Source organism: Diabrotica undecimpunctata, chromosome 6 (genome assembly GCF_040954645.1).
Source record: "Diabrotica undecimpunctata isolate CICGRU chromosome 6, icDiaUnde3, whole genome shotgun sequence".
Classification (NCBI taxonomy): Eukaryota; Metazoa; Arthropoda; class Insecta; order Coleoptera; family Chrysomelidae; genus Diabrotica; species Diabrotica undecimpunctata.
The window spans coordinates 100380574-100395073 of NC_092808.1; the positions used below are offsets into that span (position 1 = coordinate 100380574).

Genomic DNA, 14500 nt, shown 5'->3' on the forward strand with positions numbered 1-14500 from the left:
AGTTGAAACCAGTAAGGTATTTTCAAAAATAAGTATTAGAAAAAAATTAACCTACTAAATAGTACGAATGTAGTTAAAATCAGTAAGTTTTTTTGAAAAATTCCGAGTTAGGTATTAATTTATTTAGTTAAATATATTTTTTGGGTGCACATGAATTGGATTTTATTGGGGTGGATGGCCAGTTCAAATTAGTTTACTAATAGTTTTGCGTCTTGCTTGTACTTGATCATATCGTCGTAAAAAATGTAAGCTACTGAAATGTTAAACGAAGGAGAAAACCCATGCTAGTGGCGAACAGTTTTAAATATAATTTCCACAATGACATAGCTCTTCTGCCTACTCCACTTCAGCCCTCTATACTCTCTATTTATGGTGTTTGATACTGTTCAATTCATAATGTGTTGTGTCTATGGTTTTCTAAGCATATTGCGATAATCTATCATGGTCTTTAATATAAATGTCCAGGCTTCGACTCCATACAGAAGGACTGGCCAAACATAGCATTTAATAACTCTAATTTGGATGTCTAGGCTTAGTTCAGTTATAGGTAATTTGCTTCCATTTATTGTACATCTATTATTTTGTACCTCTTCTATTTGTATTCTTATTTCTATATCTGGATTCCACTTACCGTTTAGTACTTAGTACTCCTAAGTATCTGAATTTGTGAACTTGTTATAATTGAGTATTATGTAGGACAATGCGACAATTTTCATCGGTTTTGTTAAATACAATTACTTTAGATTTTTAATTTAACTTTCATTTTTTTTTGCTATCGTAACGATATCGTCTGCATACTTGATATTGTTAATATATCTACTGTTTATTTTTATATCAGTTTCGGCGCCATCTAGTGGTTGTTTAAATTTTTTTTTCGAGAATAATATAAGCTTTTATTAATATTCTAACGTCTAATTCATTCTCATATGGACCATACATTTAAATTCAACATTTTGATTTAATTCTCATAAATTGAATGTTTTGCAATGATATTTAATGTAAATTGTTCTTTTTGCATACTAAACTTTTTCTGCAAATGATACTTAATCAAGAATATGTTGCATCTAATTCAAAATAATTCTGAAAATAGTAACAGATAGTTAATGTAGATAGGGAGAAAATCTATTCTCTCAGATTCAGAAATGTTTATTGCTTTAAATTACAGTAATTGCTAAAAGTAATAGCTCTCCTAATAAAACAAACATTTATTCTCTCATGTCGTCTGGGGGTCTTGTTTGAATATGCATTTAGAGTTCAAGTTAAAGAGCAATGAAGACATGACACAGCCTTGTCAGACGCAAGTCAGATTTTTTCCGTCTTGATCATTTTCTTCAGTTCATACAACAATTTTTTCAACGTCTCTCTTGTTTCCAAGGCCTTTCTAAATCCAAATTGAGTCACTTATGTCTATTTTACATTATTTATAAATTCGATTCTGTATGATCTTAAAGAATATTTTTATTTAGTGACTCATTAAGCTAATATAGCTACGAATTATAAGTTAAGCCATTCCTTTGTTATAACGAGACTTTCATATATTGGAAGTTAAAGATGTGTTGTAGTTTTATGTTGTTACCATTAAATGATTTTTAGTCTATATGAACTTTAATTATATGAAACAGGTGGCGAAAGATTCGGAAACTGGGCTTGGCATCGGAATATTTGAAAAAATCAGACATTTCGTGTTACTTAAAATAGGTGTTTGGTCTTTCTGTTTTGGACTCGCAAGACGTATGCGATTATCTTGCAATTGATATTGGAGCAATCTTACCCAGACATTCAGCAATTCAAAAATTTGCAGATTTCTTGGCGGAGAACTACATTGCTGAAGATGCCAAATTTCCACCTACCATATGGGCCAAAATTAGTACGTCTGTACAAAGAACTACGAATGCATGCGAGAGTTTCCATTTAAAATTAAATTCTTTGTTTTATACTTGCCGTCCCGAACATTTTCCAATTCTTGGAGGTTCTGGAAAATGTTCAAATAGATACCTATATGTATTAAAGTAAGAAGTAGTAGTATCCCTAAAAGAGTATATAAAAAAACATCTTTTACCATAGATCGTCTGGAAGTTGCAGTTTTTTAATAAATAAATTGTTTACGACTACATTTCTAATTTATGGTGTAATATACCTCTTTCCTCAAAAACCAAGTTTCAAAAGGAGATTCAATTTCTGCGAATTTCCTAATGGGCGGGAGCCAGTTCATGTATGGGTTTGGGAGCCAATTCGTGTATGATTAAAGTGGTTTTATAGAGTTCGGGAGCCAGTTATGGTGCGCCGTATTTTTTAAAAATACTCCATGAAATAAAAACCCTTAACACTGATGTTTATAGTTTCCAAACCTCATATTTTTTATTTGAATTTTTTTTGGGCTTGTCTGATTTCTTGATCGACTATGAAAAGGCATTTGACAGAGTTCAACATCAAAAGATGATAAACATTTTAAAAGAAGCAGACCTGGATGACAAAGACCTCAGAATAATTTCAGAACTCTACTGGAATCAGACCGCATACATGAAAATTAAGGGAGAAGAAACAGATCACATAAAAATACTACGTGAAGTTAGACAGGGATGTATCCTATCGCCGTTGATATTTAATATGTACTCAGAGAAAATTTTTAACGAGGCTCTTTACGGAATAGACGAAGGCATCCTTCTAAATGGTGAAAGGGTAAACAATGTTAGATATGCCGACGACACCATGGTGATAGCAGATAGTTTAGAGGGACTTCAGAGGCTAATGGACAGAATAAACGAGTACAGTCAACAGTACGGACTAAACATTAATACCCACAAAACGAAACAAATGATTGTCAGCAAGGAGAATATAAATGGGGCTTATCTATACATTAATGGGACGCAGATAGAGCGAGTAAAACAGTATTGCTACCTGGGAACCATTATAAACGAACAGTGGAGCAATGTACAGGAAATAAAGTGCCGCATAGGAAAGGCAAGAACGGTCTTTAACAAAATGAGCGCCATCTTCAAAAGTCACAACATATCCCTAGATACAAAAATGAGACATTTGAGTTGCTATGTTTTCTCTGTGTTGTTGTACGGGGCGGAGGCATGGACGCTTACAGACACCACTATTAAAAAACTTGAAGCATTTGAGATGTGGCTTTATAGAAGAATGCTGAGAATATCATGGACAGCAAGGATCACGAACAAGGAAGTTCTCCAAAAAATGAAGGAGGAACCAGAGATTGTGTTTACGATCAAACGCATAAAATTGCAATATCTGGGACACGTTATGAGAAATCAGCACCGTTACTCCCTGCTGCAGTCTATATTGCAAGGTAAAGTCAAAGGTAAGCGAGGACCCGGTAGAAGGAGAATATCATGGCTGCGTAATTTAAGAACATGGTTTAAGAAAACCTCAACGGAGCTATTTCGAGCCGCAGCGAGCAAGGTCATGATTGCCAATATGATTTCCAACATTCGAAACGGATAGGAACCAGAAGAAGAAGAAGATTTCTTACCCTCTCTCTACAGAGATAAAGATCTGTATTTAAGGGAAAACCATTACTATTGTTATTAGGATAACTTATTTTCAATTTAAAATGTATAATCCTTTTTCCGTTTAATACCACTTATAATACAAAAATCGTACTTGTCTGAGCCAGTCTTATAGATACCTCTCTGTATTAAAAAAATCATTACGATTGTCACTAGGATAACTTATTTTCAAATAAGAATTGATTACATATATGGTTGCACGCGGGACGGGACACCGATTTTTCTGCGGGGCGGGACTCAGGACGGAACTAGCGCTTTGTCCCGCAAAAACTGCCCTTATATTATTATCGGAATGATTTGAATATACCTATGCATTATGTTTGCAACGTAAAATATGTATATAAATTAAAAGGTTTTCTGTTTTAATAATTCATATTGATGAAACCTAAACTAATAGATTTAGAATCATAAAGAAAAAAAATTTAAAATGTGTTCAACACTCAATTCTTTTTGTGATGCACGCTTGGTATGCAAAACATTGTAAGAGTAAAGTAGATACCATTATATTTAATAATATCGACAATCGTTATTAAGAAAGTTTGATTTTAATAAATTAAAGACTACGGTTTATATCATCCTTCATTAAAGAAATATATTCTGATAAACGGTCTGAATTGTGTGTTAATATAGACGTCATTTCTTTGATTTTATAAATTGTAATTAGCGATTAGATGTTCCCTGTCAATTAGATGTAATAGACAAATTGTAAATTAATAGAAGATTTAAAAAAATAAAAATAATAAAAATATGATCAATAATATAATTTAATAATATTGCTCAAAAATTACGCAAAGAATTTCAACATTCCAGTTAAAAAAAAAGAAAAATACAACAATTTTCAGTCTAACTAGAAGTAATAATTAATAAAAAAAAATATTAGATTAGAAGATGGAGCATCTTTTATTCCCCCTCCTGGTCTATATTTTCAGAAATATACAAAAATAAAACATAAAAACTTCTATTTGAATTGATGAGTGAATGATTCTGTACAGTATATCATCTGAAACATTTTAAACGGGAAAAACTCAAAACAAATAGAATTTGTTACTCAATACAATGTACAGGAAAAGGTGCCGCTTGTAGAAACTGAAGTAATTATTAAATTGGTCTAATAATATAATTTTGATGTTTAATTGTTAAGACAATTCGTAAAAAAATATGCTCAGAAAAAAATATAAAGTCTTTATACCAATATTATAAAAATATACTTACTTATTTAGAAAATATAATATAAGTTATTTACGCGAGATAGTGAGACGTCCCGCGGAACCCGAGACGGGACAGCGAAAATAGCTGCGGGACAGGTGGAAAAGTGTAGGACCAGAGACGGGATAAGAGCCTGCTCCACGTGAAATTGTAATTGCATAATAAATTTATGTAAAAACATTGGAAAGTATTGTCAGTTTATCTTTAATAACTCAACATGGCATTAACTTTTCAATTTGCTACAGCTAAACGGAAAATCGACGCGTCTTCTCTGAGAAAAAGCTATTGTTTTAAATGTTTATTACTTAGTTCATCAACAATCTTCAACAATTGTTAAAGATATACCTAGTGAATATCTTCTCCGGTATGAGAAGTATCAATAAAAAATCCATTTGGAGTTTTTAAGTGAATGAAAACAAGAAAGTATTGTTCGGTCAAAAACCATGAACGAAACAGTCAATGGTTATTGATGATTGTCACAGAAACGTCCTTCAAAGTAAAGTTCATTCGTTCTATTTATTCCAACATTTAACAAAATTGTAACACTCAATCAAATATTTCGTAATCGACTAAGCACAAAAAAATGTTTAATTGGATATAGCACCACTTAAAGAATAAATAGTGCCTCTCGGCTTCTAATTTTCTTAAATACCTGAGTTACTAGGTGTTGCCTGAATATCTCCCCAGCTGATGGTTTTCGATACCGTAACCAATAGACTTCCTCTGCTCTTGAAAAAGCTTTGAGATGGATCCGTATACAGGTAATTCAAAAAAGACTCGATCCAAGCCGAAAAACGATTAGACATTTATACATTAACCGAAAGACCATTCATATATAAAAATTTACTAAAACCTTTCTTTTCTATGCTAGATATCATTTTCAGTATTTTTAAGTACATTATATCTATTAGCTCATTCTGTGTTTCCATTTCCGACAGCTCTTTTTTTTATTTCTGGTCCCAAGACTATTTTTTTAAGGATGTTTCTTCTATTATGTCGTCAAATAATTTATTAATTTTGTTCCCTCCAAAATATTTATTACACATTTCCTCTGTTGTCTGAGTTTGTTACAATTTGGCTGTTGTCGTCATCATCTTGAACTGTTTTAAGGATGGAATTTTTATACTAATGCATTAAATTATGATTTTTTAATAACTTCTCTAGCTCTTATCATTTGTTTAACCTTTCATTTCGATCTCGATTTTTATATTATTATTTTTTAAAAACATTTGTGCTTATTAATCTACAGGATAAAATGAATTGTCCTAAACAGGGCGATTCAAAAAGGTATGTCATAAATTAAATCACGCATTCTGGAGAAAAAAATAAATTGATTGAATCCAACTTACCTTAGTGCAAAAGTGTACACAAAAAAATTACAGCCCTTTGAAGTTACAAAATAAAAATTGTTTTTTTGCATTATCTCCTAAACTACTTAAAATTTTGATATAAAAATGTCTACGTTACTTTCTTGTTCTGAAAACATTTTTCATACAAAAAAAAACAACAAAATCTAAGCGCACAGAAAAATTTTAAGGGGGGTGTGCAGGCCTAAATCCTTCCAAACTTTTGAGTACGTTCAAATCAAATGAATTTTGTGGCATCATTAGTTTAACACATTATTTTTAAAACTTTTTTGCCTCGTATCACTTTTTCGAAAAACCAGTTATTTCCTAGTTGGCCATAAAATTACAGTTAGTTTCTACGGATACAATAATTACAAACAGTTCAATAATTTAGTCAATACAAATAGTTAATTCAACAAACAATCAATAATTTGAAGCTATCATTTATTGTGTGAATAAGATTAGTATTAAAAATTTTGATATTACAATGGCCTACATATTTCAGGAAATAGCAGATATGCATTTTACTTTGGGTAAGTTGGATCAGATTAAATTATGATTTCAATAAAATAGTGCCGCAGCCGCAAGACGTTATGCACTAATATACCTCAATCGAAATACACCCGATAGATGATTAGTTCTGACCATTGATTTACGGGAAACGGGTACATTCCAACCGCAAGTTGCTGGCAATAGTGGTCGTCCAATAATGGATGCAACTGATGAAGACATTTTAGAAATCAGTGAAGAAGTTCCTGAAACAAGTAGAAGGGTAATATCTGCTTAACTAAATGTTCCTCACGTAAGGGTTTGGAGGCGTTCGAAGGATCAGCTGCTTAAACTCATCTAACAATGGTTCAAGAGTTATTGGTTGATTATCCTAAAAGGATTGGATTTTGTGATTGGTTGTTAAATTGTTAATGGAAAATACTCGAAATGTTAATTTTATTAGAAATATTTTGTTTACCGACGAAGCTACCTTGAGTAGAAATGGAAAAACAAACCATCATAACGAGCACATTTGGGCCGACGAAAATCCTCACGCCAAAAAACGACTCATCACCAAAGGACTTTCAAATTTAATGTTTGAGCAGAAATTGTGAATAACAATCTAATAGGCCCAGTATTTCTTCCCAACAATTTAAATGGTGATAATTATTTTGCAATTCTTGGCAAACGATTTACAACAGTATTGGGAAGAAGTGAATATTGCAATAAGGCATAATATATACAAGATGGCGCTCCACCGCATTACAGTAATGAAGTCCGGGAATACCTTTGCAGGCAGTATCCTGGTCGGTGGATTGGAAGGGGTCGTTACGCACCTATTTCTTGGCCACCCAGAAGTCCAGGTCTTAACCTCATGGACTTTTGCTTTTGTTGGTTTATGAAAGAGAAAGTGTATTCTGTAACAATAGAGAACCAACAACAATTTTGAGGGTTAGAATAATTGAAGCTGCAAATCAATTTCGTCAGAAAAATATAAAATGGGGGTCATTTTGAACATTTAATGTAATATCATATTTATAGAGGTTATAGACATTTTTTGTACTTAGTAATTCATTTAAGTCATTTATTTAGTTGCACGGAAATAAATTTTTTAAAGGTTAATTAAAAGGGCCGTAATTCAATAAAAACTGTTTTTTGAAAAAAGTGACAAGAGGCAAAAAAATTAAAAAAAAAATGTGTTAAACTAATGATGCCACAAAATTCATTTGATTTGAACGTACTCAAAAGTTTGGGGGGTTTCTTATGTATGAAAAATGCTTTCAGAAAACAAAATAACGTGTCCATTTTTATTTTGTAACTTCAAAGGGCTGTAACTTTTTTGTGTACACTTTTGTACTAAGGTAAGTTGGATTCAATCAATTCATTTTTGTCCCCGGAATGCGTGATTTAATTTATGATATACCTTTTTGAAACACCCTGTATAAATAATAAAAAACTACACATTAATTAGATAATTAACGGACTTTTAACCCGTATTCGAATAACACAAATACATAAATTTAAAATGAACAGTTTATTTGCAAATATTTCAGAAAAGCACAAAGTTATCCGTTGTAAAAAATTGAAGTCAAAATACTGATGTATCGTTAAAAAATTCTATTAAATCTTCTGATTATTTTCCCTTGTTCTTCAAGACCTATAAACCAAATTTTATCCAGCATTCTGTTCGAATAGAATCTAACCATGTATACTATAACTAAAACATATTAGTAACCATTATCATTAAAAATAAGAAATACGATTATGATAGTTGGAAAAGGGAAAATATTAAGAAGCATTTATAATATAGTAGAAAGCAGAAATCCGAATAAAAAGGGACAAAAAATAGGAATATAAATACACGAAAGAGAAATCATATGATCTAGAAAAGAGTGAATTATGCTAGTAGATTTAAAAAATAACAAAATTTTAATTTTATCTAATAAAAAGAAAACACCTATGAGAGAAAATAAAAACAACAGTGAACGAAGAAATATGATAACATCCAACGGAAAGAGATTGTGCAGAAGTGGAGAATCGAACTAAATATGTAGAAGAGTAAATTTTTGCAATAATTCAATGGGATTCATGGTTTAGTGATATTTAATTAGGTAGATATCTTTAATTTGTCTACAAATTTTTCTCTTACGCTTCCATCAAATCTTTGGAATAAAAGTTTGATATATATTAGTCTGAATTTAAAAAAGACAAAGGATAAAAGGTTTAGTGGATCCACAACTGATTACTCAGAACTAATAACCATTCTATTTTAATATCGAGAATTCTTCCTTACATTTTCATAAATACCTAATTTTACAGCAATTCTGTTTTTGACTCAAAAACTTGAGGGATCTAGGAATTGATAACATTGTTATATTTTATTTCATAATCTTTTATTTCTTTTTAATGTTTGTAACTGGACAAATATATAGACATGAGATAACGCTAGCAACTTTTGTCTATTATCTCAATAGATCTATGAGCTAATTTTTGATTTTATTCATCTTCTATTATTAAAGTTAATAACATAATCATTGTTAAACACTTACCTTGAAAAGGGTATCCTGTAAAGTAAGGTGACATGTTTAACGTTGAAACGGCCATTTGAAGTCCAAAAACAGTCCAATAAATCTACCTACACTCACGAGTGACTTTTTGCACTTATTTCAATACACTAGCTACACTTTAAAAAATTGACCGTCATTACCCGATACACAGATGTAAACTGACCACGACTAAGGAAGAATGCAGTTTGTGTGGGTTCTTGGGTGAGTTGGCTGAGTAGGTACAGCCCATACCAATTGTCGTCCCTCACACAGCGAGACCATTGGTTGTTGGTTAAAGAGGAGGAGTCTTAACCGTACACGAAGGTATTGTGATTTTCCGGTGCTGGGGGACCACCCTAGGAGACTGTTAGTCTACAGTGTAAATGGTTAGTTTTTATTTTAAGATTTTATTAGGGTAATTATTTAAATGTTTTATACAGAATTTGCATTGCTTTATGCTGCAATATTTACGGGCAGGATGTGTCAAAATCGTTGCGTGAGTTCTAGTTCGGTTTATAACCGAAATACTTAGTACCTACATAAAATATTTGCTATTTTAATCTAAATATCGAGGGGTTCGAGCGAAAACCCGATAACTAACAAAATCATTGTTCGGAGATAATCGCGATTAAAGATTTTCGTAACATTGAACAGGCTTTAAAATCGTCATAGGAAGTTGTTTCAAATATTAGTTAAAGCCAAACAGTAGAGAATTTAATATTTAGTTAAAATAATTTATTTTTAGTTTAACTTATTAAAAGGTATTTACAAAAAAAAATAAAACATGATATTTATCGGGTTTTTCCTCGCTGAATGAGTACAACATTTGATTTTATTGGTTTTTATTTTTAATTTTGTTAATTATAAAATAAAAATAAACTGTATTTTATTCAAATAAAACAAATAATAATCTACATTCTTTTTGGGAAATTAAAAGGTAATATCTTCTTCTTCCGATTCTTCTCCCATCATTATGTCTGGAATTCGATCTACGACATTATTCCCTATTTTTAAACTTGATATCCAAGCATGCAGCTCTTCCGGAAAAATGTTTTCTAGGCACATCTTCATTAAATCCTTCTTTTTTGCTTCGCTTATTGAAAGAGTACTTTTGTATAACTTTGGTAAATTACCCGGAGTTGGTAAGTCTAGGGTTGCTTTTTGGGATAAAATTTTTTTTGGCCTTTTAGACCGTAGAGGAGGAGTTTTTTTTTTTAATTCAAACCAATATCTTCTGATATGTTTAAACACTTTAATTCTTCTGAGAGATCGTAGTTGAAAAAAATTTTCCTTCTTTCACCTTTAATATATTTTAGTCTCTTGATTTTTAACCACTGCACAGTATTACCGTCAGAATCTACTGTTCTGTTTTGCAATATATTTGCTGCAAGTGACTTTAAATCTAAAAATTCATTATATTTTATTTCTTTTACCTTGTATGGGCCTATATTATGTTTCACATTGTCTACTGTCTTCATTTTCTGTTTTCTTGCTATTTGAAATATATTTTTCCAGTCATTCATGCAAGTTACATTTACATGTTTACTTGCAGATTATATTGCCGAGTGCATATAATCCACTTCCATATAAGTATGTCCTGCTTCTAAGAACTTTTGTTCTATAATTTCCAATTGGTCAATATTTTGTACGATCCACAACAGCAGTACGGCTATAAACTGATTACGGTTGTGAACGCCACAAGTATCTGAAAAAATTGTTGCATGCTTAACCTCAGATCTTGAGCATTCACTTAAATAGTAATACATACAAGTTCCGATTTCAGAACTACCCTTTTTGCCATTGATTTCATTCCAGCACAAGCAATGTGCGTTATTGGGTAGCGGTGATTCCCAAATAGTAAGATTGTATACTACCAATTTTCTACGATAGGATAATTGACTAATAGATCCTTTGGGTATTTGTAAAATTGCTTGTAAATCCAATGTTACAGACATAAATGTCTTGTCTTTATTTGCTTTGTCTTTATCTATTCTTTTAGCGGCCTGACAAATTTCGTTTCTTTTTTTATGTTCTTCGTAGATTATTTCAAGGTTTTTTCTCTGCTCTAGATCAGCCTTAGCATATTTGGCACAGATAAGACACTGGTCCTTTTTGGGCGTAAAAACTTAGATTATACTCTTCACAAAAAATAGATCGATATTTACGTAAAGCAACAGTACTCCATTATTTTCGATGCAGATATCTAAGTAAAGCTGGTACATTTTTTTGATATTTAGACTGGGATCTAAGTATTTTCTAATGGTATCCTTTCGGGTATAATGAGATTCCATAACCGGAAAGGATTCAATATGACTTTTAACAAATAGAACCTCTTCAGCCTTTGTTTTGTTAACTGGTTTCTGTTTTCCGCGATTGTCTTCTTTAGAATAGCAACCAGTAGAATCACTGTTAGCTACAGCATTTATTATAACATCTGGGGATATACACAGCGTTTTTGTAAAAAACTTTTGGCACACTGGAATCTGTTCGTTGTTAGCTAGTGGAAAGAAAAATTTCTTGCTAAATTTTCGTTCCTTTCTTTTGGAAGTTTTAAGGACAAGTCTAGTCCTAATTTGTTTTACAGTTATATTGTGCAAAATAAAATTTTTTCTAGATTTAAAATCTAGACTCCAGTAATTTCTACAGAGTTTGTTTCTATAATCTTCAGAAAACTTTTCAGTACACTTAAATTTACATTTATCACAATTGACTTGCTGGTTGAGCTCTGATTTTGTTTTTCGTTATATATGTGCTCCCTTCTGACCGTCTTTTTTCGCAATATTCAATTTCCATTCAGCGGGATTACTTTTACGCCACCTTTTTGGCTTTGTTACCTTACGCAGTACTGTTTCTAAAATGCCTTTAATTATTAATGTCACTAAAGATGTAGACGTCTCAGAGTATAAAATTTTCTTCCGTTGAACTTTTTTTTGGTTTACGAGATCATTTTCAGATACGCCAATATCTTCAGAATCCAAAGATGACTCTGTGCAGTAGTTTGGATCCACGTCAGAATAATCACCTCCAAATAAAGAAGTCTTCAGAGAAGAAGAATATCTTCAGAATCCAAAGATGACTCTGTGCAGTAGTTTGGATCCACGTCAGAATAATCACCTCCGAAAGTATCGTCAAATTAAATCAAACTATACTTTTGTTAGAGAACGCAACGTCCGTAATCATGTCCAGACATAAGTGAACTAATCAGAACTACCGACCCAAAAAGGTAAATCATTGTACTTCGTGTAACCTAAAATTGGTTTACTGGGTTTTTGCAGGACAAAAATGTGCTGGAATTTAATAAAGTATCATAGTATAAAATTCTTTATTGGATTTTCGCATGAATATATTTTGTTAAAATTAACAGCTTTGTAATCTTCATATCCGATAAATGTATTTATATATTTTTAAAATCTTAACTTGTGAATTTCTTTTAAAAAGAAAGCAGTTAAGTTGTTCTAGCTTATTTTTCCTAGAACTGATTTTATAGTTCAGACATTTATTATGAATTTCAATTTCCGATAAAATTAATTATCTGTTTTTAACTCAGAAATATTTCTAATAAAATTAGTAACTTTACACAGGAAAAGAAGATAAATGATTCTACCGGATTCTCATATTATAAATATGTTTACTTCAAAGTATTTTTATTAGTAAAGTTATATTATCGGGTTGGTGTTATTTAAAAATATGAGTTAACGGTTTTTACCATGTTTGGTTTTTATCAATTATTGTGCTTAAAAATGTTAATATCACTGTAAAAAATTTTTCAGTGATAGAAGACGTGTTTTTAATACAGAAGAAATAAAAATACCGGATTTCATAATTTTGTCATTTATCGGGTTTTCGCTCGAACCCATCGATATGTAGTTAAATTGAATTTGGATACTTTTAAAAAATATATTCATATTAAATCTTCAAATTTGTTGACAGTTTTTGTTCTTTTTATTTTTCTGTAGATTTTTGACTTTGACTTTTTTGGTACAATAAACGATTTTTCTCTATTTTGCATATATACTTATAAACTTCAATTTCTTTCTTGATAAGAACCCAGCGATAAGTTCCATCTATGTAAATTATACAATTGGCTCTAGAACTGAGACTAGAATAATCTTCGTGAGCAGGGATCTTTATTTGCCTAACAGAAATAGCTTCTCCTTCGTGTAGGTACATGTTCTGTTTTTCAGACGGAGACATTTGCTTTGCAGGAAGCTGCAGTGAAGTGGCGATGATCAAAGCTGGAATTCAGGATCTTGCTTCTTCTTCTTCTTCTTGTGCCCTGCTCGATTATTGTGCGTTGGCTATCAAATTAGCGATACTAATTTTGTTGACGGTAGCTCAGAATATGCTATAATTATATATTTGGATAACCAATCAGCTCTGAAAGTGTTGACAAATAATATCAAACGAGGGGACTGCATAACAACAACAAGCTCCGAATGAGGGGTAAAAATAACAGAATAGCTGTTAGATGCAGTGGCGGATCCAAGGGGGGGTCATGACCACCCCAAAAAAAAAATTAAATATCAATCAAATAATCCTAAAAAAATAATTTAAAACCCATCAACCCTATAAGCAGGGTTGCCCCAAGTCAAGAATGTAAATAATTCAAACTCATTTATTGTAGGGGTAAGTGTAGAATTATACGGAAGCCTTTTTAAATCGCTCTTTAAAAAAACCTTACAACCTAACAACCTTACTTCCGCGAATTCAGAGTTACTCGATTTTCAAATTTTGACAATTCGTCATTTGAGTGCTAGAGAATCGTTCGATTATCGATGTGATATTTAGAATTACCGTTCACACATTATTGCTCATTCAATGTACATGACAACCAAAACTAAATGCATGCTCATCAGCAGAACACAACAACAACCTCCGATGCAATTGACATTAAACAACCGAAAAATAGAACAAGTGGAGACATACACATACCTTGGAACCACAGTCAACACAAAATGGAACCAGTCAACAGAAATAAGATCACGAATTGAAAAAGCGCGAAACGCATTCAACAATATGAAAAAGTGGTTCACAAGCAAAATCTCAATGGAACTAAAATTAAGACTGGTCAAGTGTTATGTCTTCCCGGTCTTGTTCTATGGAGCAGAGGCATGGACCACAACGGAAGCCACCCTGAAGAAACTAGAATCCTTTGAGCTGTGGATATATCGCCGTATTCTTCGGATATCCTGGATTGACCACATCACTAACGTGGAAGTAATGCAGAGAATAGGCAAAAGCAAAGAAATAATCTTCACCGTAAAGAAACGGAAGCTTGAGTACTTCGGACATGTCATGAGGCATACTAAGTACCGGCTGCTACAGTTAATAGTCCAAGGAAGAATCGACAGTAGGAGGGGACCGGGAAGAAGACGACACTCAT

At 31.9% G+C, this 14500-nt stretch overlaps 1 protein-coding gene across 1 annotated transcript in view; it reads right to left on the reverse strand.

Moving 5' to 3' along the window:
* The window catches only part of LOC140442752 (protein gooseberry-like), an 82084-nt gene extending 72784 nt beyond the window's left edge, over positions 1–9300 (reverse strand). Inside the window, exon 1 of the mRNA XM_072533726.1 lies at positions 9121–9300. Coding sequence (XP_072389827.1) covers positions 9121–9175 — 55 coding nt within the window. The 5' untranslated portion in view covers positions 9176–9300. The remainder of the gene's footprint in view (positions 1–9120) is intronic.
* Between the last annotated feature and the right edge of the window lie 5200 nt (positions 9301–14500).